The 25,653-nt window shown below is 42.1% G+C and overlaps 1 protein-coding gene across 2 annotated transcripts in view; it reads left to right on the forward strand.

The window, feature by feature from the left end:
* The window catches only part of EGFLAM (EGF like, fibronectin type III and laminin G domains), a 173,295-nt gene that overhangs the window by 91,540 nt on the left and 56,102 nt on the right, over positions 1–25,653 (forward strand). For both annotated transcript variants that reach the window (XM_032415400.1, XM_032415401.1), the window contains exon 7: positions 1,497–1,663. In XM_032415400.1, the coding sequence (XP_032271291.1) occupies positions 1,497–1,663 (167 nt within the window). The remainder of the gene's footprint in view (positions 1–1,496; positions 1,664–25,653) is intronic.

Here is a 25,653-nt window from a genome sequence, read left to right on the forward strand (position 1 = left end):
ACCCTGGGATCATGACTTGAGCCAAAGGCAGAAGCTTAACCGACTGAGCCATCCAGGCGCCCCCCAAGTTTCATTCTGCAGTTCTTATTACCTGGGGCGCTCTTCTCCCTGCTGGGACTCTGCCCTATAGAACAGCACTGTCCAATAGATATATAATACGAGCCCTATGTGAAATTTGACGTTTTCTAATAGTGGCATTAAAGAGGCAATAAGAGGGGCGCCTGGGTGGCTCAGTCGTTGTGTCTGCCTTTGGCTCAGGTCAGGATCTCAGGGTCCTGGGATCGAGCCCTGCATCGGGCTCCCTGCTCAGCGGGGAGCCTGCTTCTCCCTCTCCCTTTGCCTCTGCGTTCTCTCTGTCTCTCTCAAATAAATAAATAAAGTCTTAAAAAAAAAAAGAGGCAATAAGAAAAATGTGAAATTAATTTTAATAACATATATTTTAACCCTCTGAATCCAAAATGTTATCATCTCAACATGCGATGAATAAGGTATTTTACATTCGTTTTCTTCCTTTGAAATCCAGCGTATGCTTTACCCTCGGGCACATCTCGGTTCAGATGAGCCGTGTGTCAAGGGCTGACTCGCCCCAGGGGCTATTGCTACCGCACCGCAGCACGCGGGTATAGAGTAGTAAGCAGGGGCCCCGGGGTCATCCACCAGCTCTGTGATGTGGGCAAGTCCCTTAAATAATGGCCAAAATACGCTGAGTGTTTACAATATGGTGCCATGCACTATGCTGAGGATATAGATTCATTTAATCTTCACGACAGTCCTCTTAGATAGGTACTTTTATGACTTAAAGCAGTTCAGTAGTGCTAGTAAGTAGGAGAGGCAGGATTTGAGCGGCTCTGTCCAACCCCAGAGTTTGTAACCCTTACCCTCTGCTTATTGCCTCCCAGCTGGAGTTCTAAGTGAGGGTCTGCATTCTCTATAGGGTTCTTAGAAGAACGGATGAAAATTCAGCGAGGTGGCACCGTTGTACAATTTTGTTAAGAGCGAGAATGGCCGTTAACAGAGTCTTCTTGGGTTTTCCCATGGCAGTTCATGCAATTAGTCACCCTGTAAAACTTACTATTTGTTTACTTTGTGAACAGATTGTGAATAGATGGAATCTGTGCCCTCCTGACCTCTGGGAATGGGGACAGTTAGGGGAAGGCTTGTTTGTGAAACATCTGGAAGGCAAAGTCCTTGAAAATGAACTCCTGTGTGGGGATCTTTTCACTCTAGTCAAGCCCATGCCGAGGCAAAGCGGATGATCTTGAAACAGTGCTTAAAACTGACCCTAAAAATGATCTACTTGCTTTTATTGGCAGTGACCTAATAACGATGACCTATGATTTAAAATCAAGATGACTTTTAGAAGGAAGAGTTAACTCATTTTTATAAGCATTGCTGCTGGAGTCCTAACGAGGTCAGTTTACATAGCCGGCAAGCTTCCCTTCCCTCTTGCTCCTCCTGAATTACTGCTTCTTGTTTTGTTTTTTTAATCAATAAAGACCAGATTTGGACATGAGTTGGACCTTAATCCAAGAGCAGATCCAGATGGACTCCATGGTTATCAAGGGCCTGGATCCAGATACCAACTACCAGTTTGCGGTGAGGGCCGTGAATCGCCACGGCCACAGCCCCCACAGCCCGCCCAGTGACACCATCAGGACCTCCTGTGAGTACCTGGGCCCTTCGGAAGGACAGACGTAGCTGCTTTGCTGGGGTTGCTTGGCGGGGACCTGCCTGACTGGGGTTGCTTAGTGCCCTGCAGAGGGACAGCCTGCGCTGAGGTCATCCTCAGCTTTTCCTGCTGTGCTTTTCCCAGCACTTTGGAAGTTCGAGGCTCTCCGCAGGGACACAGCCTGTTTCTGTGTACAGAAGGTCAGCAGAAGGTTTATTTCTGCATCGTCCTTGGGGAGTCCAAGGTCAGTGTTCTTTCACGATTACAGAACAAACCACATACCAAGATGATGTGCAGCCTCCCCTCACCTCCTGGCCTTTGCATCTTTTGAGAAAATGGGTTCATCTGAGAATGCTAGGAGAAACAAATAATGCTCCCAGACTCTTCGGGGTTAAGCATTCATCTCCATAACCAAGGACACTCAAGGAAAATCAGTCCCGCGGAATGATGGTCAGGGAGAATCAAAGTCATTGGTGTGCTGACGTGTAGCTGGGGGTCATCGATGGCAAAGTTCCTGTTTGTCACAGTGCCTCCCTGGGGGGCTCGGGGAAACTTGGGCCACTGGCTATCACATCACCCAGGGATTTTGTGAAAAGTCAGATTCTGATTATGGTCTGGGGTTTAAGAGGTTCCCGCAAGATTCAGGCAAGAACCACACTTAGATTACTTAGACCACCTTGCCAACCCTGGCTTAGAAATCTTTGTCTTTTGGAAATGGGGGGCACATTGACATAAACTTAGAACACTATAGAGAGGAGATCTCAGAACTGGAATGTTGGCACTTTTTTGTTTGAAAACTCTGTAATCTTTTCAGTTTTAACAACAAATTCCTCCGGGTTCCTGTGTCTAAAGTCCCTGCTTCTACCCCGGGTCCTCTTTACCTAGAGAGGACCTCTCAGAAAAGAAGCCTGCCTTATCTTGTTTTTCTTTCCCTTCCCCTATGTTCATCTGTTTTGTTTCTTAAATTCCACATATGAGTGAAATCATATGGTATTTGTCTCTCTCTGACTGACGTATTTCACTTAGCATAATACTCTCTAGCTCCATCCATGTCATTGCAAATGGCAAGATTTCATTCTTTTTGATGGCTGCATAATATTCCATTGTATATACATACCACATCTTCTTTATCCATTCATCTGTTGATGGACATCTGGGCTCTTTCCACAGTTTGGCTATTGTGGACATTGCTGCTATAAACATTGGGGTGCATGTACCCCTTTGGATCCCTACATTTGTATCTTTGGGGTAAATACCCAGTAGTGCAATTGCTGGGTCATAGGGTAGCCCTATTTTTAACTTTTTGAGGCGTCTCCATACTGTTTTCCACAGTGACTGCACCAGTTTACAATCCTACCCACTGTGTAAGAGGGTTCCCTTCCCTGCATCCTCGCCAACATCTGCTGTTTCATGACATGAAATCAGAGAGGGAGGCAAACCATAAGAGACTCTTAATTGAGGGTTGCTGGAGGGGAGGGGCATGGGGGTTGGGGTAAATGGGTGATGGGCATTAAGGAGGGCACGTGATGTAATGAGCACTAGGCATTATATGCAACTGATGAATCACTAAATTCTACCTTTGAAAATAGTAATACACTATTTGTTAATTAAATTGATTTTAAATTAAAAAAAAAAAAGAAAAGAAGCCTACCTAACACTTCCAGTTGCTTTCTATTGGCCAGCACAGAGCCCTATTTATATTGGTTAGTCAGTCCAAGGAAGCTCCTCACGCAGCATCCGTGCGGCTGACAGCCAAGGCCACAAGGCCATGGCTCTTTCCAGGGTTTGGATTCACCACGTTCCCCAAATCCTGGGAATTTTGGCTTTTCTGAAAACAACCCTCATCCTAACCTTGAATTTCAGGGCTTCTTCATTCAAATTGAATTGTTGGGGGTTATGGGGCTATGGTGAGGCCACCCCTCACACATACGTACATACATCCCCTACACACACACACACACGCACACAAATACACACACATGCACAGACCTATACACACACACGTGCACACACACACAAATACACACACATGCACAGACCTATACACACACACGTGCACGCACACACAAATACACACACAAGCACAGACCTATACACACACACGTGCACGCACACACAAATACACACACATGCACAGACCTATACACACACATGTGCACACACACAAATACACACACATGCACAGACCTATACACACACACACACACACACACACACACTCATACATACACAGTAATGATCATCACCCAGCAATTGTTTCATTCTCCTTCTTCTTTAGGATTTAGAAGCTAAAACTTCCCAGTCATATGACAAGGGATGAAGCTCCTTCTTTCCAGAAGAAATGTTAACGATTTGATTTCAAATCCAGGCAGGGTCTCCTTCCACTCTTGCTGGATGAGATCCATGCTATAATCTTTGGTTAAGCTTTGGGGTGTAGGACCCAAATTGGGGCGACAGTGGCTGGGACAGGCCCCGGGATCTGCCTGTGTTTTGACACATGAGGTTGTCTTTTTGCGTCCTGGGCTAAGTAGGTGCTCTGTGTGGCGGACGTGCCCCTGCCCACCCACTTCCCCAGCGTCCAACTCCTCTGCTCATGTCTTGTGAGCTGCCCCATGCTCTTTTCCTCCATGCCTTCTTATAGCTCCTTCTCCACATAGACAAGGAAGTAGAACCCTTGCGCCCACCCTGGGTGTGGGTGTGGAGACTGCAGTCCCAGGAGGGGGCAGAGGTTGGGACGTCTCTTAAACTTTTTTTTTTTTAAATGGAAATACTGGTCTGTGCTTGCAGTTTCTGATGATGATTTCCCACTGGTGGGTGGCAGCTTTGTGAATGAAATGGGATAAGGCACGTGAAATTGCCTCATAGATATGTGATGTTAGGTTACGATTGGTCTCCTGTGTGAACTAAGACTGCATCATTGCAAAGTAATTATGGGTAAAGGAGGTGGCTGATTCAGTGGGAACTCTCAACCATGAAATATTCTGAAATAAGTAAAATTTAACTGTGTTTTACATATATACAGATACTCAAATCAGGAAAACAGAAATAGAATTGATTAGAGGGCTGGTTTCATGAATGCGTGAGAATGTGCTGTAATTAGGATTTCAGTTGGGAGTTTTTTTCTCCTGATTGCTTCAGATATTTTAGAAAACCCTGTATTCTGCCACATTCACACTTCTTATTTTGCTATTAGTTTATTATTAGTTTCCCAAAGCCATTTTTCCATATGTAAAATAACCTAATTACCAATTAGCACTTATCTGAATTATAATAAATTCTCAATATCAGAGCTACAATTGCAAAGACCTCATTTGAGTCAGGCACTGCGCTGAGCACATTACCTAGGAAATTCCATGTTAATTCTTTTTGTTTTTTAAATTTATTTATTTGAGAGAGAGAGAGAGAGAGAGCATGCAGAGGGGATGGGCAGAGAGAGAGGGAGAGAGAAACCCAAGCAGACTCTGCACTGAGCTCAGAGCCCGACATGGGGCTCGATCTCACAACCCGGAGATCATCACCTGAGCCCAAACAAAGAGTCGGTGCTTAACCGACTGAGCCACCCAGGCGCCCTTCCATGTTAATTCCCACAGAAACCCTGGCTGGAGGAATAGTATCCCTTTTTGGGGATTTTTAAAAATTGAGTCTTCGGAAGGTTACATATTTTGCCAAGAATAGTCATTGTAAAGGCAGGATTTGAACTCAAGCTTAGCTGACTGCAAAGCCACTTCTTGAGCCAGATTCAAATGAAAGGAGGTTCTTATGCTTCTAATGCAAAGTAGCATGAGCACAGCAGGGTCAGCAATTAAATAAAGTACAGGAAATAGTTCTGGTGGAATCTAGGGACTAAGGAAATTAGCCAGCACAAAAAAAAAAACTATGTGAGGTATATGGTACATACAAAAATGGGAATAAAACACACATGCAGGCCTGAAATTCAACTGGCAATCATCAGCGTTGACAGCCGGCAGCCCTTCTGATCGGTTAGACCCCAAGCCAGTTGTTAAATATTTTGCAGGCCACCCTGAAGGGATTTGTGAGACCAGCATTTGTGCCTGCTGGGCGTTCCCCAGTCCTCACTGCTCCTCCTCCTCACCTCCAGGTCCGTCCCACAGGGATGTTTTCTTGGGGTAGTACCTTCTTTGCTTCCTGAACGGTGCACTTCAGAACAGAACGTTCACATTGACCACCAAGGTGGAGAGTGCCCAATGGGAAGCCTTAAGACCCCACCTGGTCACCACCACGGGCTTATTTTAGACCTCCACCCACCTCCTTTCCTAAGGAGAGAGAACATCTCAGCTCTACTAACAAGCATCGACTTCCCCTGACCTGTTAATGCCAGACCCTATTAGCAGCTTCACTGTTCAATGGGGCCCTTGGTGGATCTCAGGCGCTAGTGTGTGTGGTTAATGAAAGCCGGGGGCCCAGTGTTCTCCTTCCTTGGTGCTCACCTGGAGAGAGGAAGGGCATTCACACTTCTTATTTTGCTATTAGTTTAGTTATTAGTTTCCCAAACCCATTTTTCCATAATAAAATAACCTAATTCTTCTCTGGTGGGGCGCCCAGTGTGCCCAACTTCCACACCTTACCTCAGCTCCACCAAGTTACAAGTAGAGAGGGAAGAAAATATGAAGATGTTTCAGGGTCCAGGTCCTCTAACAAGAAATAGAATCATTTTGGTGACCTTGAGTAACAATGATGCTACCCTGTATTTACGTCTGTTCTCTTGTTGGTGACTTTCCACACATATAGGGCCTATTCTGTTCCCCTGAGACAATACAAAGACAAAGGTCACGGTCTGCCACTCCTTACCCCATCCTGCTCATTTTTTTTTTTTTTCCCCTTCAAGAAAGAAATACCAACAGCATTATAATTTGCCTTATTGCTCTGTGGCATGCTTTTTTCCCTGCAGTCGATCTCAGAAATTAGCCGGTCAGAGCAGGGGGCTCTGTGGAGCCCCAAGGACACAGGCACACATGCGTGGCTTTGTAGGACACGTGTTCGCCCCATCTGGTGGCCACTTATTGGCTGGGATCCAAACTTCACTTGGTTTAGAAGGATGGAAAGAGTGTAAGAGGGCACAAACTGGAATTAATAGAAATGGTAGAAGTAAAAAGCCAAATTTTTTCTTTCATTTTCCCAAAGACAAATGAAATGGGATGAAAAAGAACTCACATGTTTAGCTAACTGTAGGGTTACATGACCTTTGGTCCGACCACCCTCAGCCACTTAATTTCTCATGTTCTATTGTCGTTATTTAGGCAGAGAAAGAACCAATAAGTTCTTCACTGCAGTGCACTTAGTATGGGCAGGGCCGTCCCAGCAGAAGGTGCTGTTTTGTTCCTCACAAAAGCCATTTTGTTCTTTCCTGCCTCGGGACTTTTGCGCCCACTGTTTCTTCTGCCTGGAACTCTCCTTCCCAGATTCCATGACCGCTGCTTGCACCCCCCCAGCTCAGATGTCCCTTCCTCAGGCAGGCTTCACTGAACTTCACCCTCCTTTACCCCAGCCCCATTCCTGCTGTAATCTCCTCAGAGCACTGTCACTGCTGAGACCATTGTAGTATCTGGATCCCTCCTCCCGGATAAGCTTCGTAGTAGAGTTGGAATGACTTGCTCGAGGTTGTGTCCCCAACACCCTGTACCAAGTCGGTGCTCCATAAATAATTATTGAGTATGTGAATGACTAAACATGACTTCAGACGAGAGCCCATGACTACTTTGGAGGCTGGAAACTTTCTACTGCCACTGTCTGGAGAATTCAAAGAGAAGATGGAAGGAGAAAGGGAGTCTAGAAACCCACCAGTTTTCCCCACTGGCAAGGTTCACAGGAAAAGTCCAACTCCAGAATTGCAATGTGTCACAAAAAAGAAAAAGTAGAGTAAAAGAGGGAGGGAGGGAGGGAGGAGGAGGGAAGGAAGAGAGCAAAACCTGGGGGTTTAGGTTCAAGACAATAAGGATGGAAAAGAGGCCTTCGAGAGAGAGTCCAGTGATCAAAAGAGCACAAGTTGCTAATAAGGGGGTGAGGAAGGGAGAGACATTTTTCTGACCAAGCCTGTGTTTACTCCTGTGTTCTCTCTTGAGCATTAGAATAAGCTTTAACATTTCTATGCTAAATTCGAGGGCATTTTTCCTTTGGTTCTAGTCTAATTATGGTCTTCGACCTTCAGAGATTGCTAGGGAGGTGTGAGATGTCCGGTGTGGGTTTGGTTTTCACCACATGCTCCCCCCTCCCCCAGGTCCATTTACTACAATAGTTGGAGAAACACTCTCTTCTACTGAACTGAGAAAACCCACCCTAGCCCAAATCAATCAAATTTCTACAGTAGACCTGATTTCATGATGTTCCCTATTCCCCCTGCCCCCCCTTTTTCTGGTCTCTCCCTTCCTGCTTACTGGGACATTGCAGCTGGTGTTGGTTGTGTATCTCTTTATACCCTCATCATGTGAATGTCTGTGAGTGGATCTGGTTTTTCCCAGTTTTGCTCTGAGATTTGGACCCTTGTCTTTAATTGCCTGTCTCCCCAGAGACCTGTTTAGCGTGCTAGGGTTCTTCGGTACATGTTGTCACATACCTAGCCACAAAATAGCTTTTCTTTATCCCCAATCACTAGTAAGGGTTCCTATTTGGTAGCAATGCCTTGAATTAGCTGCAACAGTGAGCAGAGGGAAATTGAGTGGGGACCGAAGGTAGTGGCGGGCACCAGGGATGGGTAAGAGGCAGACAGGAAAGGACTAGAAGCAGCTTCTCCCCAAATCCCCATGATTTCTATATACAACCTACTGCTTCTTTTGGTCAGTGCCTATGAAAAATCCTCACCAACGCTTGAAAGTTCCTCACTGCCCCCAAAGACTGTACCTTTAGATGGAGCAGAATCTGTTAGGCATGTCTGGGTCTGAGTGCCAGGAGAACTGTTCTCTTACTACCTTGCTGTAAGAACTCAGGAAAGTCACTGAAATTCTGTGGGCCTCAGTGTCCTCATCTCTAAAATGGGTATGATAATATCTGAGGTAGATAATATTTTCTACTTCTAAAGATCATTTTGAGGAAACACATGTGAAACAGAGATTATGGCATCTACCCACTTTTCAAGATGAAGGAGATGTTGATATGTGTTTCCTCCATGCATAATTACCGAAGGATGGTGTAGATGGTGTAACTGACCAGGTGATCGCCAAGTGGTCTGTCACTTTTCCTTTATGACTGTATGCCCTGAGCTCTGCTCCTGGGACTTGAGGGCATTAGAATGTCAGAATTCAGAAACAAAGGTTCAGGGAAAAACTGTCTCAACAGAAGTGGAAGCATAGAAGAGATTACAAGAGTTAAGTCAAATAGAATCATTAAGATGGATTTGGTTGGTTGGTTGGTTTGAAAAGATTGCAGATTTAAAAGACATCAGATAATTAAAACTGCAAGGCACAATGAACTTTGCTAACAAAATTTCATCTCTCTCACCACCCAAGCACATCCTGAATTCAGGCAAAAAAGAGAGAGAGAGAGAAAAAAAAGACCTCATAATTTAATACTGTACCTCTAATTTTTGTTTGCTTGTTTTTAACCTCCCCAAAGTTAGCCATTTACTTAGACAGGGGTCAGCAGATTTTTCTGTAAAGAGCAAGGTAGTAAATATTTTGGGATTTCTGAGTTCACTTCTGTTGTAGCGTGAAAGCAGCCATAGACAATAAAAAATGTGTGTGATTATGTTCCAATAAAACTTCATCAGTGGGCACGGGAAATTGAATTTCATGTAATTTTCCTGTTCACAAAATATTTTTTAAACTTTTTTTTCAACCATTTAAGAAAGGAAAAACCACTTGTGTACTATTAAAAGGATTAAAGAAGATAATTTAGGTGATACACACAAACTTTATTTAACACTTCATGAATTGAGCAATCTTCATTCTCAAGGCTCCAGAGAGCTGCAAAATGGGGTGGGAGGCAGAAGCTTCTGCAGGATAAAGAATGAACAGCAGGAAGAGAAAAATAGAAAATGAATCAGGAAGAAGGAGATAAGTATAGAGCTCAGAGTTGACTTGGGCATTTGGGATTGGCTGGCTGGATATACTGCGTTTCTAGTCAAGAGGGGCATTTACAGGGACTTGAAAGATACCTAGTTTTCTTTTCTTTTTCTTTTTTTTAAAGATTTTTATTTATTTATTTGTCAGACAGAGAGAGAGAGAGAGCACAAGCAGGGGGAGCATCAGGCAGAGGGAAAAGCAGGCTCCCCACTGAGCAAGGACCCTGATGAGGGGCTCCATCCCAGAACCCTGGGATCATGCCTGAGCCAAAGGCAGATGTGCTTAACTGACTGAGCCACCCAGGTGACCCGATACCTAGGTTTCTCTTTGCTGATGTGGCACCCCTGGCAGAAACAGCTCCATCTTGGGCCTAGAAATTTCTTTCATCAGTATAAAAACCGGCAGCTGGACCAGATTTGGCCTGAGGGCCATAGTTTGCTGACCTCTGTGCTATGTATTACTGGGGTTCCCCCCCGAATATTAGGAGACTGTCCAGGAAATTTGGGGAACCTACTCGGTAGTATTTTGTCAAACTTGGAAAGAATCAATTAGTGCATACTAATGAAGTTGTCTCCTTGATGGAAATTGAACTTCCACATGAAATTTAATTTTAATTGTCACATAAAAATTCTGAAACAAATAAGAGCCCCAGAGGGCCTGCAACCTAGGTGCATTTGGACAGGTTTACACTGCTGTCCAGGGAGAGCGAGAAGGCTGAGGAAGATTGTTCTGCTGGGCGTTATTCCCCGAGCTTGGGTTCGGCCTATAAATTGGCGAGCTTCATGGATTTGTAAATCTTTAGAATGTAAGAGGGAAAACGGGAGCAGGGGGAAGAACAGATCATTTGTTTCCCTGATAGCCTAAATAAATCTGCATTTTAAGTGTGCAGTTTGTGCATAAACATAACTTGGAAAGTGATTTTACATTCAGGTGCCCTCCACGGTAATCACGCCATTGATTTGCTAATGCCTCGACGCATGTAAATCTGAGGAGCGCTCATTTGCACAACTTTATTGGTTCTAAAGAGAATGATTCACTTTGCTGTTTAAATACCTGCTACCTATTAATTGTTCTTCCGAGGCCTCTGTACCTCTTACAGTACCATACATTTGCTTATAATCACTACCCGGATATTTTACCCGCTCTGGCTCACTAAGGAAGAAAGACTAAAACAAATGATAAGAAAATATACTTTTCCAAAGAAGAGTCAATCGTGATGCTCTAGTTCCAACTGAAGCATCTGCTGAACCGGTCAGCTGCTATTTCGGCCACACTGTGAGCAACCGGATAGTATGTATTGTGCTCCGTCTCAATGGATTTTGAAACATTCATATATTGAAGTAATACGCAAATGTTCTTCACCATTTTTCCTTTTGTTTCCTTCTATTTCCTTATGACGCGTTTTGTTCTTTCTTTTATATTCCTTATTTCATGGTTAGTCTTTCCGTTATTTCCTTTGGAGCACTTCTTGCTTTCGCACAATTCTCCACTGGGATCGTCTCTTAGCTTCTAAATCCCTGAATCACTGAGGCTCTTCGATGAGAGAGGAGGACCGCGGTGGTGGTTTAGCACAGAGAGGAGGCCTGTGAAATCCGCTGGACGTAGGGACAGACACGGAGGAGGGACACAGTACACACCGGCTGGGTCTGATGGATCTCGTCTGATTGTGCAACCAAATGTGAAACAAATGTGCAAGTAAGAAGCGACCACAGGAGAAAAGATGACTTTTCTAATGATCTCGGGTGTCAGCAGGCCCCAGCAGGAAACAGAAACACATACAGTTGGTTCATTTGAAGTGAGTTCAGTGAAGGAATCTTTTGCAAAATTTGGGTCGACGGAAGGAAAGCAAAAGAAAGCAATTGCCAGCACCTGGACACAGACAGGGAGAGCCATCGGGCAAGAGCTGTGACCTTCGGACGTGCGTCCCGTGGCAACCTGCTAGAATGGAAGCTGGAGAACGGGGACGCTGACTCCTCGCCTCCCTCCTCGCACTCTCCTGCTGACATCCCAGATGGTCAGATCCCAGCTGGCCGCCCCACAGGTCAGCTTCCCAGGGCCCAGGGCAGAGTGGGGAGGAGGAGAGGAAGAAGCTGGGGGACAGAAGAATGGAATCCACTGAAAGAAGTAGTAGTAGTATCATCTCATATAATAAGAGATTGGTGCCTTTTACATGGATTCCAAGAATATGGATTATGTTTTTGCCCTTCACTCTTACTGAGAGCAGGAACCTTATCTCATTCATCTTTGCCTTTTTAGCATTTGCCTCCAACAAAGGAGATAGTCGGGTCTCACAGCCAAACTTTTGTTGACTCAAAGTTTGTAAACTCAGAGTGGGCAAGGACTGATTCCTTGTCTTGCAGATGAGGAAACTGAGGCCCAGAATGACTCAACAGTCTTCTCAAGGTCATAGCTGCAGAGCCTGGATAAAAGTGCAGTTTGGTGATAATCTTGTTTTCAACTTGATTCCTAAAGTTCGTGGGATTTCTTTTTCTAAAGAGTCAGATCCCCCAAGTTATTTTACGATGTACCGATTTGCTCTTTCAAACAAATACTTAGTGCCCACAGTGGCCAGGCACTGTTTCAGATGCTGGGGATTCAGCAGTGAACAAAACAGGCAAAAAGAATCCTTGACCTTACAGAGTTAACATTTTAGTGATGGCAGACAGACAATGAACAGAACAATTTAAAAATGTAGAGAGTATGTCAGATAGGATAAGGGCTATGGTGAAATGCAAAACAGACAAGGGGATGGGCAGTCAGAGAAAGCCTCCTGAGAAGGTGATATTTGAGTAAGAAAGATGGGATGAATTTTCTGGATATGTGTACCCGGATCAGTAGATCAATTGATTGATCTATCGATTGATCTATCTATGTATCATCTATCTAATCTATCCATCGATCCACCTGGGAAAAGAGTGTTCTAGGCAAATTCAGAAGCGCTGATGCAAGAGCATCCTGGGATGTTCAGGGAAGAACAAGGAGGCCTGTGTGGCCGGATTAGGGGTGTTTGGGGGAGAGGCCTGTAAGGACATGAGGTAACAGGGAAAGGGAAGTCATGGTTATGGTTGATTAGGACCTTGGTGGCCATTGGAGGCCATTGGACGTTGCTTTCACCGGAAGGAAGGTGGGAAGACTGGGAGGGTTGGGGGCTTGACCAGAGGAATGGAAAGACCTTATGTTTCAGTGAAAGCACTTGTACTGGTATGTGAAGGGGCCAGAGTATGAGCAGTGAGACCAACCAGGGAAACCATTTCAATCATGTCAAAGCCAAAATAGCTTTTTTTGTTGTCTTTAAATAGAAAAAGTAACCCATACTTATTATTAGAAAAAACATTCAAACAACATTAAAAATGTAAAAAAATTCCAAATGAAAATTATATCTACTCTCAGCATCCGGGCATAGCAGCCATTCACATAGCAGTATATAATCTTGCAGGATTTTTTGAATCCAATGCTGAGATCATAGTCCGTATAATTTTTCTGTGTAACAAAATGCTATGCACATCTTTAAATATCAACAAATATAGATCTATATCATTAATTTTAATAACCATAGTGTATTCCATTGGAAAGCTCTATGACATTATTCAATTCTTTGTTGATGGACACTTAGATTGTTTCACTATTGTATATAAAGCCGGGCCTCCCAATAATGCCCTTACTGAGCTTTCAGCTTGTCCATGTTTATATTTCCCCTTCTGACATCTCTGTACAGCAGAGTAGGTCAGGACTGTTATCCTTTCCTTATATTTATTGATGGATAGACTCACGTGTGCAGCCAGTTGGTAATATGGATAGCCTCTGAACTGTAAAACTCTCACCTGTTTTTCTGACTATTAGTGAGTAGCTTGATAGGTAATGTACAGAGTAAAGCACATTGTTCATACATACTTTTAAGACAAAACCATTTTTCAAAAGAAAAAAAAATCATCTGCCTTAAAGCTCAGGTCTCATACTGGAATTTTTGTTTCCAGCTTCTCATTCCCACCTGTGTGGTGAGCTAGAGATCTGTCAGGGAATGTAGATTAGCACTACCATCTTACTCGAACCCCATTATCTACCATATTTTAAAAAGTAAATGTATGTCTCTTCTGGACCAATGGAATGTTGCTTCCATCAGTAGTCCTGGTCATCTGGTCATAAAGGAATTCCAAAGGCCAGACGTCCAAAGGATCCCAGACACTGGGGAATGACAAACAATTGCTCCTCAGGAGAAAGTAGGCCGACTCTCCCAGCAGATGGCGGTAGTTCCCAAGTCATCCACAGACTTTCAGAGCTGGAAGAGCCTTTGGGATCAGTTTGCAGTCACCTGAGGTGGTCGAGACCCAGAACAGAGATGTTCCCTTCCCTTGCCTCACATGATTGACTTCTTCCATAGTTAACTAGTCCCAACCAACCAACCAACATGGGATAGGACAGCTAAGTTTGAATTTGCGTTTCTGCAATCGAAAGAAAAGTTTGCAAACACAAACTAAAATCTCTGCAGAGATCTGAGGGCTTTATAACATCCTGTTTATAACCGATGCTGAGTCCTCATGGTACCAAGAACTGATAGAATGAATTTCTAAAATAAGATGAAATGAAGAGCCGTCAAATTCAGAAAGAATTGGAACAATGAAAATTACAAGCACGAGAGGTAAAAAGGGCTATGAACAACTTGAAGTCAGGCCTTTTTTGTTTTGTTTTGTTTTTTTGCTTCATACATCGCCACTGGTAATTATGTTAAGCTGGAAAATGTCTTGAGGATGCTTGAGAAAGTAAAGAACTTAGTTTCTGAATCTACAGTGATTCTTTCACTTGTTTAAGCATTCTTTTGCCAATTCATGTTTAAAAGTGGATATGTAACGCCTATAATATACCAGGCAAATTTTTTCAAAGATTTATTTATTTATTTATTTGTCAGAGAAAGAGAGCCAGAGAGCACAAGCAGGGGGAGTGGCAGAAGGAGAGGGAGAAGCAGGCTCCCTGCTGAGCAAGGAGCCCGACATGGGGCTCAATCCCAGGACCCCGGGATCATGACCCGAGCCGAAGGCAGACGCTTAACCGACTGAGCCACCCAGGCGCCCCTCATCTTATTCATTTCTTAAAGGCTGCCTGAATGCCTGACTGATTTGGGGGCACCAGAGAGGAGTAGTTCTCAGCTGGGGGTAATTTTTCCCCGTAGGGGGCAGCTGGCCGTGCCTGGAGGCATTTTGGCTGTCACAAGTGGGTAAGGTGCTACTGGCATCTAGTGAGTAGGAGGCAGGGATGCTGCTAAGTATCCTTCAACGCATGGCACCAGCCTGCACAGCAAACAGCGATCCATCCCAAAATGTCCATTGTGTTGAGGTGGAGAAACCTGACTCTGAGATAAAAATAAAATTAGAAAATCTAACCTTTGCTCACAATAAAATGGCAACCAGACTGGAAAATTAACCAGCACTCAAAAAATCAACTAGAGTGAAGTATTTTTCAACTTTCTTGGGCTGCAACCCCCAGTTAAGAAGTTGGAATTTGCACTGCAGCCCAATGCATACAAGTGCATCTATAAATACGTGTGTGTGTGTGCGCGTGCGCGCAGATGTCTCCCAGAGCAATACTCAGTGTGCTGAATGCAGAGCTTTCTATTTTGATACCATTTGGTTCCATTTTAAAAAAAAATGTGGCCATGCCCCACTGAGTTGATTTTTACTGTTTACTAATGTGTTTGGAATCTGTAGTTTGAATAATACTGAACAAAATGTGTAAGAAAATTGAACACAGTTTCATATAAATACAGATGAGCACTTAAAGTCGTAAAGCAAGGGTATATTCTGTATAGAGTCACCAAAAGGATCAGCCATTAATTCACAAGGAGTTATTTTGGCCAAATGTTTTTCAAAGAGGATTGAACAAGTTCTTGCCTTCCTGGGGTTGATGATCCAGTCCAGTGAACAGACCATCATACCACTACTACCTGCATAGTGATGTGCAGTATGCAGAATGCACTCTGCAGCTCCAAGAGGGGACAGGGATGGGTTTTGTGGATCAGGAAGCTGGGAGGTGGATTGGCCAAAGTTTCCCAGTGAGGTAACATTAGGGATGGCTGAGTGGGATTTCTCCAAAGGGACAGGGGATGAGGAACAAGAGAATCCAGGTAAAAGGTTTTCTGGGTTGGGTGTTGAGGGAGATCTTCAAGGATGTGCATGAAGCCAAGAGATACAGGGGCACGAAGACAGAATGTAGAACCTCACCCCCGCCCTGGACCCCCACACTAGGCTAATGTAAAACCATCCCCATTCGCATGTTGCTCTCTTGATCTTCCTGTTCACAGGAGAAATGCCACGCTCCTTAACCTGACATTCACAAGCTTTCATGATCTGGCCCAGCCAGCCTTTCTTGCCTTGTTGTCCTGGCTTCATCACAGGAGCCCTCCAGCCACCCCAGCAGATGGTGGGCTGACTGTACCCACTGTCACCAGAAGTCAGTGTGTCCTTCCGCACCCTCATCTTTTCTTGCTCAGCAAATTCCTACCAGATGATCATTTCTCAAGGTGTAGGGTTCAGACATGGAAAAAGGAAATTCTTCCCTAGAAAGCATTGTGATGATTCCATTTGTTATTCTGACAATGAGTTCTCAGCACGAGCATTTCATCATTTTCTCTCTGATGGAGAACAGTTCGTGATGCTTCAGTGCTTGCAAACCCTCAGTTGAACCCCGGCTTCCCCTCGCTCTCTGTGTGGGTTTAATCAATATGCCAATATCTATTTGAAAGTGAGAACAAATTACTCTTATTTCCATTTATTTCGAAAAAAAAAGTTTCTTGGGCACACCTTAATCCATGACCCGGAGAGGGTTTGGCTTGCTCCTGTCACAGACTCTCTATGGGACATGACTGCTGGTCAGAGTAAGGACTTAAGCCAGACTCCCTTCCCTGATTTAAGACTGGCTCTCCTCCTATGATGCTATTCATAACGTAGATGTTGTTTTCATCATGACAGCACACCATGGGACCCTCCCTAGCTTAATTATCACCAGCGGTCTTCCCTGTATCTCATCATTAAGGGCTACTGTCTCCTAGAGCCATACCAGCTTTTGGAATGTGAGTTCACTCAAGACATTTGAATGTTGTTTTGAGCCACTTCTATTTCACCAATGCACAAAAATCATTTGAGGAAGTCTTTATACACACCCATACACACACACACACACACACACACATTCACACACCATCATTAAAAATAAATGTGATAAGATGATCAGAAATCAAATAAGAAATACAAATATAATATGTGAGGTGAGACAGTCACTTAAGTCCTGGGGGTCACCAAACTCTAAACTTATTAGCATAGACAAGAAACAAAATCAAGGTCTTACAGAACTCTCTATCTGACCAAAGGATGCAAACCCGTTTTTCAGGGAAAATAATTTTTTTTCTGGATACAGCTGTAGAAAGAAATTACCAAGTGAATCATTATATAAAGAATATTGAGCAGTGTAATGAATACTGACCTTAATAGTGGTTTAATGGGTGAAGAAATATTTTTTGCATGGCTAGATTCCTACTGATCCTCATTAAAAATTGGATTGTAGCTGACTAATGGTATTTCTGTGGAGATAATCAAACTTGCCAGAAGGAAAACCCTTAGAAAATTAGGAGCATTGATGATTAATATGCTTTCAGAATTATTCAGCAAATTCCTCATGTATATTTTAGAGGCTAACATCTAATGCATTCCGTTATCGAATACCAAGGTTTTTCCTTTAAACTGTTCAAAAGGATATTTCGAAAGTATCTTAATTCTTTTTAGTTCAGACACTCTCTGAAGGTGGTAGAACATCCTTTGCTTCCTAACTTGTCTAAACTAATACAATCTCAACAAGTCACTCCTGGACTGTGTATTTCAACATCAAGTTATTTCTTTACTTCCCCAACTTCTTGTCTACACAGAAATCACCATCCTGAATCCTATGGCTTTTCTTTCTGCTGTAGGAATCTTAGAGGTTCATATCTAGGTGTAGGTCTCTTCATTTTAGCAGCAATATTAGCTCTTCCAAACTGTAGTCTCCATTTTTTCTTCCAGCTCATACAAGTTTTATTTTTATGTTTTTGATTCATAAGACATGTGAAATGTTTCTATCATTCTGGTAAAGACTAAAGAAATACCCCTAATCCCTTGGTTTGGACCTTGTCCTCTATGTCCACGTCTGAATGTAGTATTTTCTCTCCTACATTTTCATCTTTCTGGGAACATTTCTCAGGTTCACCCCCATGCCACTAATTCAAGTTTCTCCAGTATCAGTTTTGGTCTTTACTATCTTAGGTGTGGATTTTCATTCTCCTAATAAAATTCTGGCTTTGTTACATTACTTTTTTTAAAATTATGAACAATTTCAAGCATAGTGAAAAATGTCAGGAATACGTCTATATCCATGACCCAAATTTGACAAATCTTAACAGTTGCCATATTTTCTTCAGTGTTACAAAAATAAAACATTACAGAAACAGGGGCAGCCTGTACTGTGCACCTGGGACCCTCCCCACACCATCCTTCTGCCTTCTTCTTGGAGATGTTTGCATTTAGTGGTATGGTTTCCCTACACATTTAATCGTTATGCTAACATGTATATGTTTATTTATAAATGATAGGGTATTGTTTTGAATGTTTCTACACTCCTTGTAAATGCAATGACATGCAAGGATCCTTTGTTGACAAATTTTTCTCTACACATTATGTTTTTGACTGTCATGCAAGTTGAATTGTAAAGTTCTAGTTCATGCAGTTTCACTGCTGTATAGTGTTCTACCATGTAAGTACACTGTAGTTTATTTATCAATTATTTTGATGTTAGACATTTAAATTGTTTCATTTTTTACCATTAAAAACAATGTTGCAATGAGCAATTTCATGTATGTTTCCTTGAACATGTGTAGAGGAGCTCCACCACCCCCCCGCCCCCCGCCCGGAGGATGAGCTTACAGATGGAATTGCTGTGTTGAACATGCATATCTTCAACTCTGTCACCTAGTAGAACAATGTTCCTCAGAGTATTTGTAGCTGCCTCCACTCCACTGACAGTGTGTTCAAAACTTTTCTTGCTGTTGATCCTTGCCAATATTTGCTATTATCAGACTTATAAATAGGGTCAATCTGATGGAGGTAAAATGATATGTCATTATTGCTTTGATTTGCATTTCCCTATTTCTAGTGAGGTTAAATGTAAGTTTCTAACTTTATTAGTCATTCTATGAATTGACTGTTTATATGTTTTACCTATCTTTATTGGTATATGTGCCTATATATAATATATGTAGACAGATATTAACTTATATAGATACATCAATTATATACATAGTATATATATATATTACATAGTATATATTAATAAGCATTAATATATACATCTAAATACTAATCCTTAGTCAGTAATGTGTTGCAAATATCTTCTGCTAGCCTGTGACTTATCTTTCACCTCACTTATAGTATCAATTAATGAACAAAATTATTTTATTCAATGTAGTTAAATATCTCAAATTTTCTTTTATGATTTATGCTTTCTGTGTTTTTTTAAACTACTTCCTTTTTCCAAGGTCATTAAGCAAAATTTTATTTTATCCTAAAAACTTGAAAATTTTGCTTTTCATATTCAGGGTCTCAATCTACCTGAAATTTACTTTTAGGCCCGGAGAAGTAGGAGCTTAACTTTATATATATATATATATATATTATATAGATAACCAGTCTCTCCAGCACCAATTGTTGAATCATTAATCCTTTCTCCTATTGATTTGTAATGGGATCTTTCTGTATATCCAATCTCCACACATTTATGGATCTGTTTCTGAGTTCTATGGTCTATTTCTTTATCCCTACATCAATACCACACTGTCTTAATTTCTGCAGGTGTATAGAAGCATGATATCTGGTAGGTAATTCTACTCAACCTCATTCTTCTTCAAAATTGCCCTGTCTTTTCTTGACCTTTTGCTCTTCAACATAAATTTTAGAATAAATTTTTTGATTCCATGAAAAACTCTATTAGGATTTTAAAAATCAGAATTATGTTGAATTCTATATTGAATGTATAAATTAATTCTGGAGGAATTGTCATCTTCATGATATAGACTTATCCAATTTATGGCCATGTTATATCTCATTCATTTATTTGGATCTTTCCAAAGTCTTTTAGTGCACTTTTGTTACACTTACTCTCTGGTCTCTTATACTTGGAAGGCTGTTTTAAATTAGTTTAATTTGTGGAATTTTCTTTCTTTCTTTTTTTACTTTTGTAGTCACAATTTTCTTTTCATGCACTTTTCCCATGTACTTTTGAAAAGAATGTGCATTCTCTTATTTTGGTGTCTAGGGTTCTATATATGTCTACTTGATCAAGCTTTTTAATATCGTTGTTCAAATTTGTATGTTGTCAGCTTGATCTATTAGTTACTGAGAGAGATACATTAAAATTTCCCGCTACATCTCCCTGTACTTCTCTCAATCTTTTTCTTGATATATATGTGAGGTTGTAATATTAGGTACATACAAGCTTAGAATCATCTTATATTCCTGGTGATTCCTTTAATCATTAGTTAGCAACCATTTTTAACATTAATGATGCTACTTCTCTTTTCCCTTAAAGTTTATGTTGTCCAATGATAATACAGATACACTAGCTTCCTTTTAGCTATTGCTTGAAACATCTTTTACATTTTTTTACTTTTGATCTCTCTGTATCTTGTGTTGTAGGTACTTTCTAGGAACAATATACAGCTTAACTTGTAAAAATCCAGTCTGACAAGCACCATCCTTTAAATGGCAAGGTTTTTGTTTTGTTTTGTTTTACAGTTATTGTAGTTGTTAACATGTTCTATTATTTCTACCCTTTTATTTTGTGTTATTTACTCTGCTTTTTTCTTTATTTGGTGTCAGGGGGGAATCTTTGTCGCTTCTTTTCTGTTGTTTTTTTTTTTTAGGATTGACTATATTTTCTTAGCCTCCCTTCCCCCTCTATAAGGATGAATTATACATTCTTTTATTTACCATCCATAAATTGTTAACTTTCAAACTTTTATAGGGATGCCTGAGTGGCTCAGTCGGTTAAGCTTTGGACTCTTGGTTTCGGCTCAGGTCTTGAGCTCAGGGTCATGAGATCAAGGCCTGAGTTGAGCTCCCCGCTCAGCGGGGAATTCTACTTAAGAGTCTCTTTCCTTCTCCCTTTGCCCCTCTCCCCACCACATGTGCACGCGTGAGCTCTCTTGCTCTCTCTCAAATAAATAAAGAAAATCTTAAAAGAAAAACCTTTTATAGTCTAAAGTTAATCGATATCTATTACCCTCATCACAAACAATAAAAGGACCTTACCAGCCTCATTCTAAGTCAATTCTTTCTTGTCTTACATGTTATCTCAGTATTTTTGTCCCACCTTGCTTAGTAGCCACCGGTTAGACTTTTTTTTTTTATAGTAATGCTTATTTAGATTTATCCAAATGTTTATGAGTTTCTCTGCCCGTTACTTTTTGCATCTTATTCTTTCCTTCTTCTTCCTGAAGTATACTTTTCAGTAAATCCTTGAGGGTCTGTTAGTGATAAACTCACTCCACTTTATGATCCAGTCCCTGTTTCACTCTCATTGTTGAAAAACCACTTAATCAAATACAGAATTTTGTGATGGTAATGATTTCTCTTAGCATAGTGTCTCAACTTGGGGAGGAGGGATGGGAAGGTATAATCATCTCTGGTTTAAACCATCTGGTGATCACAATACCTGAAAGAGACCTGGGCCACAGTTGATGCCCAAATGTGAAGCCACTTTAAAAAGACCACAGGAAGTCCATGGCAACAGTGGTGCTCCCACACACGGCATCAGTCATCCCACGCCATGGGTGCGGGCATGTCTCCTTCCCCACTAGACCGCGAGCCCTCAGCAAGCTGCCTATCCTCTTTCTCATCTCGCTCTCTACTCTGTCTCCTGGGTCCCAAGTGCAGGGTATGAACTCAGCCCTGTTTTGTACTGGCCCATTGGAGATCACACCATATACATCAGTTTTGTGTTTGCTACCCCCAGTTTCCCCTATAAGATCCATCTTTCCCTCCCAGCTTTTCTAAATCATTCTCATCAGCACCCAAACATGGATGCCATCCTCACAGAAAAGACTCCATTGACCCCACAACCCCTCCCCCTCCCATCTTGTTTCTCGGCTTTCTTTCAAGCTAGAGTTATTGTGTTGTCTACATTCACTGTTACCACTTTTTTTTTTTTTTTACCTCTGTGCACTGTTCAGCCAACTCCAACCTGCTTCTACCTCTACTGTTCATGTGAAGAGGGCCAGTGACCTCCATTTTTCCAAACATAACGTTGTCCCGTGAACATATCACATGCCATCAAATTTAAAATAATTTTAAAAAACAATGAAAATTTATAATACATCTGACTACTTTCTTAAGATAAATTTCTAATACAATTACAAAATTGAATAACTCAAATGCTTGATATAGACTGCCAAATTATCCCACAGGAAGAGAGAGAAGGAGAGAGGGAGAGAGGGAAAGAGAGAGATCTCACTTTTTAAGCCATATTCTCCTGACACTATGGACAATAGTTTTCTTTGCTACTAAACTCCCAGTGAAAATGACTGGCTAGACACTTGGCGATTTGGCATTGACCAGGTGAAAACTGGGGTCTTCCAGAAAACTTTTATTTTGTGTTTACCATGTGCAGAGCACACTGTAAGATTTGGCTCTCAAAGAGAACATTCAGTCATTCAGTCATTCTCTTACCTAACAAATCCATATTGAGTGCCTGCTATGTACGTAACACTGAATTCATAATGCCAGCCACTATGTTGGCTGCTTAGAAATGTTTCCATTGCCTATCTAAATAGTGCCCACTCCACCTTGAGTCCTGAGGTATCGCCACAGAAAGTTGTCAGTGAATTACTATTCATTATTCTTTGAAGTCACAAAGATTCCAAGTCTGAAATTTCTAGCACAGCGTGATGAAAATATGGCCTTGGGTTTTCCTGCAACCTCTTGCATTATGCTTTGCCTCTTGTGTTTACAGCAACCTCTTGCATTATGCTTTGCCTATGTATTTCCTCCATCAGCAGGTAGCAAAGAAGTAGGTGCCTAACACCTTGGTTTCTGGCCATTTGCTTACCTTTCCACGGCCCCATTACCTTTAGAAAGGGAAGCTCTGAGGGAGAGCGATACAGTGGCTTGTGCTTGGCTGACAGGTTTATGTTCTTCAAAAGGCAACACCCCACAGGGGTTATGCATAGTCGGCGTGTCCTGTGTGTGTGTGTGCATAAAGATAAAGGAGTCAGAGAAACTTTGAGGTGAGGGCCCTAGAAGTCACCTGGCGCCTGGGGTGTCATCCTGAGCTACAGTCAGATGAGAGTTTCATGAAGCATGAAACAGAAATGAGCAAACACATCTGCCTATGGCTGGTACTTAGAGCAGCTCTCTCCCAACACCCCACTCCTGCCACTATAGAAACACACCCTGGATTAGTTAGATCTATTTAGGTTGGAGGAAAACATTCAGGCGGATTATTTGGGGGAAAGGAATGAGCAAGGGAAACCATTCAGCGTCCTTGTAGACACTCTGAATCCCTGTGCTGCCGAGGCTGATGTTGAGTAGGCTAAGTTTCTGCAGAACAAGAAGTCTCTCCCAATGACCTTCAGGATCACAGGGGAGCTCTGCGCCCCCGCCTCCCAGCATGCACACAGTTGGGGGTACATTTCCCAAGAAGAGGGTCTAATTCATTTCAGTTAGGAATGCACTAGACTTCCAGCCATCACAACCACCCTCACTGCCAAAGACAACATAGTAGAAAGGAAAGTTCCAGAAGACTTCTACTTGCATCTTCCTGACTCAGACTACCTCACAGTCATCCCTAGATGCAAAGGAAGCTCAGAAATCCAATGTTTACTCCTATAGTATCTACAGAGAAGAGGTAAGGGAGGAGGGATTAAGGTTGAAATCTGCCTTGCCCTTGGATATGAAGCCCTCCTTTTGGTAGATTTTCACATGAGGCCTCTCAGAGGTGGTTGGTCTGCATATGGTTGTCTTAGGCTCAGGCCTAGATCCTGGTTCCATCATTTTTGGTCAGGGTGGCAGGACTGACTTCACTTAAAGCATATAGCCCAAGCCAAAGCAACTTAATGCTTGGAAGACCCACCCCAGAAGGGGCAGAGGGTATGGATGATTTTCCAGGAAAAGTCTGAGGAATGATTTCTTTAAGATCTTGGAAAGAATTGATAGCTTTTAAGACCTTTATGTGTGCTAGAGTTTTGTGCCTAGAGTTTTGCTATTAAAGAATCCAGATGAATGCTGCAGTCATATATTTTTATCATGCCTAAATTATTTTAAAAGTTCACTCTTTTTATTTCTTAATGTAAATTTCTAAAATGTGCCAGGGAGTGAGTAAGGTTTGGTGTTATACTAGAAACTGATATAGACAGTATTGCCTTCTTCAAGGCATTTTCAATCTATTGGGAGAGTCACAGTTATGAAATCATTCCACAGATAAATATGTAACTACAAGTTAATAATGCTGTAAAAGAGGAGAGAACCATGAGGATATATAGGAAGAGAACCTGACTTTATTTGGGGTACAGAGAAAACATCTCTAAGAAAGTGATTTTGAGCAGAGATATAAGGATTCAAAAGGCAAAAGATGCGCAATGAGGGATGATTTCCAAGCACAGAGAATAGCATGTGCAAAGACCCTGAGGCAGAGAAAGCATGATGTGCCTCCCAAATTGAAAGAAGAACCAATGTTCTTTCTGACTGGAGCAGGATGAGAAGGAATAAATTGGTATGAGATGGGGCTTGAACTGGCAGTAAGACAGAATCTCTAAAAGGACAAAGGCCACGGGTCTGATCTGTCATTTTTCCATCCAACCAACCGAGTCTTGAATATTTGCGTTGGAAGAGATGACTCAGTTTCCGTCCATGACACATTGCTTCATGGGGGACCCTTTTCCTCCAACCATTCTTCTTCTGGTGAGTTGAGGTTTTGAGGATGCCCAGTTAAAAATACTTGTCCTCCTTGTCCACTTTCTGAACCAACTAGAAATAAGACAGCATAATCAGCAGATAAAGAATCAAATTGTCATCCTTATTTCCGATAAAGCCCGGGCAGAGAACGTAGCTTACTCTAAGGTACAAAGTGGGTTTTGCGAACTCCCCTCTGACTAGGGAAGAGCCCACTTGAAGGAAAGTTTGCATTTGCAGAGAAGTCACACCTGCCCAGGTCACTGCGTTCCACTTTTCTAGGTTGAGAAGGGAGGTGGGAGGGACTGAATTTGCCCCCAACTCCTCCTCCCTCCCCCAGGTCCTTTGATAGATTAGCTTCACTCCGTTCAGAAATGTGGACCAAATGCTTCCACCCAGAGTTAGGCTATTGTCTCTACCTCTTTAGGGAGGCAAAGGGGTTGGACAAGAATCCAATAGTATTTTGGGAAACTTTCTGCATGATTACAACTTCAGGAGTGGGCAATCAGTGTTCCTCTCTCATCCATTGTCAAGAGCTGTTAAGAGAAGGGCCTCACATAACCTGGTCCTTATGAATGAAGATGAATGCTGATACATGATATCCCATCTTCTAGGAGGCTCATAATGTTGAACACAAAGCCACAATCCCCAAAGCATGTAACTTCCTTGCTGAACTAACTCCTTTTTTTTCTTTTTCATCCACATAAATAAAATTCCCCAGTTGTTTCTTTTTCAAACCTTGCTTGAAGTAACAGATGCCAACAATATGTCTAAATCAAAAGTGTAAACTTCAGGGTCACAGAATGTTAGTACTGGAAAGGATCCTGTAGGTCATCAAATCTAATCCCATTCTTTGTTTTATTAGAAAACATAAGACCCAGAGAGATTAAGTGTCTCACCCAGGGTCACATAGTCATCTGTGTCCCTCTCCTAATTATTTGGATTCTGTGACCAGGGGTATTTCCAACTACACCATGTTGATACATCAGAGAAACTCACTATTTATAGAACA

The sequence above is a fragment of the Phoca vitulina genome, unplaced genomic scaffold (assembly GCF_004348235.1).
Source record: "Phoca vitulina isolate PV1807 unplaced genomic scaffold, GSC_HSeal_1.0 scaffold17, whole genome shotgun sequence".
In the NCBI taxonomy this organism is placed as follows: Eukaryota; Metazoa; Chordata; class Mammalia; order Carnivora; family Phocidae; genus Phoca; species Phoca vitulina.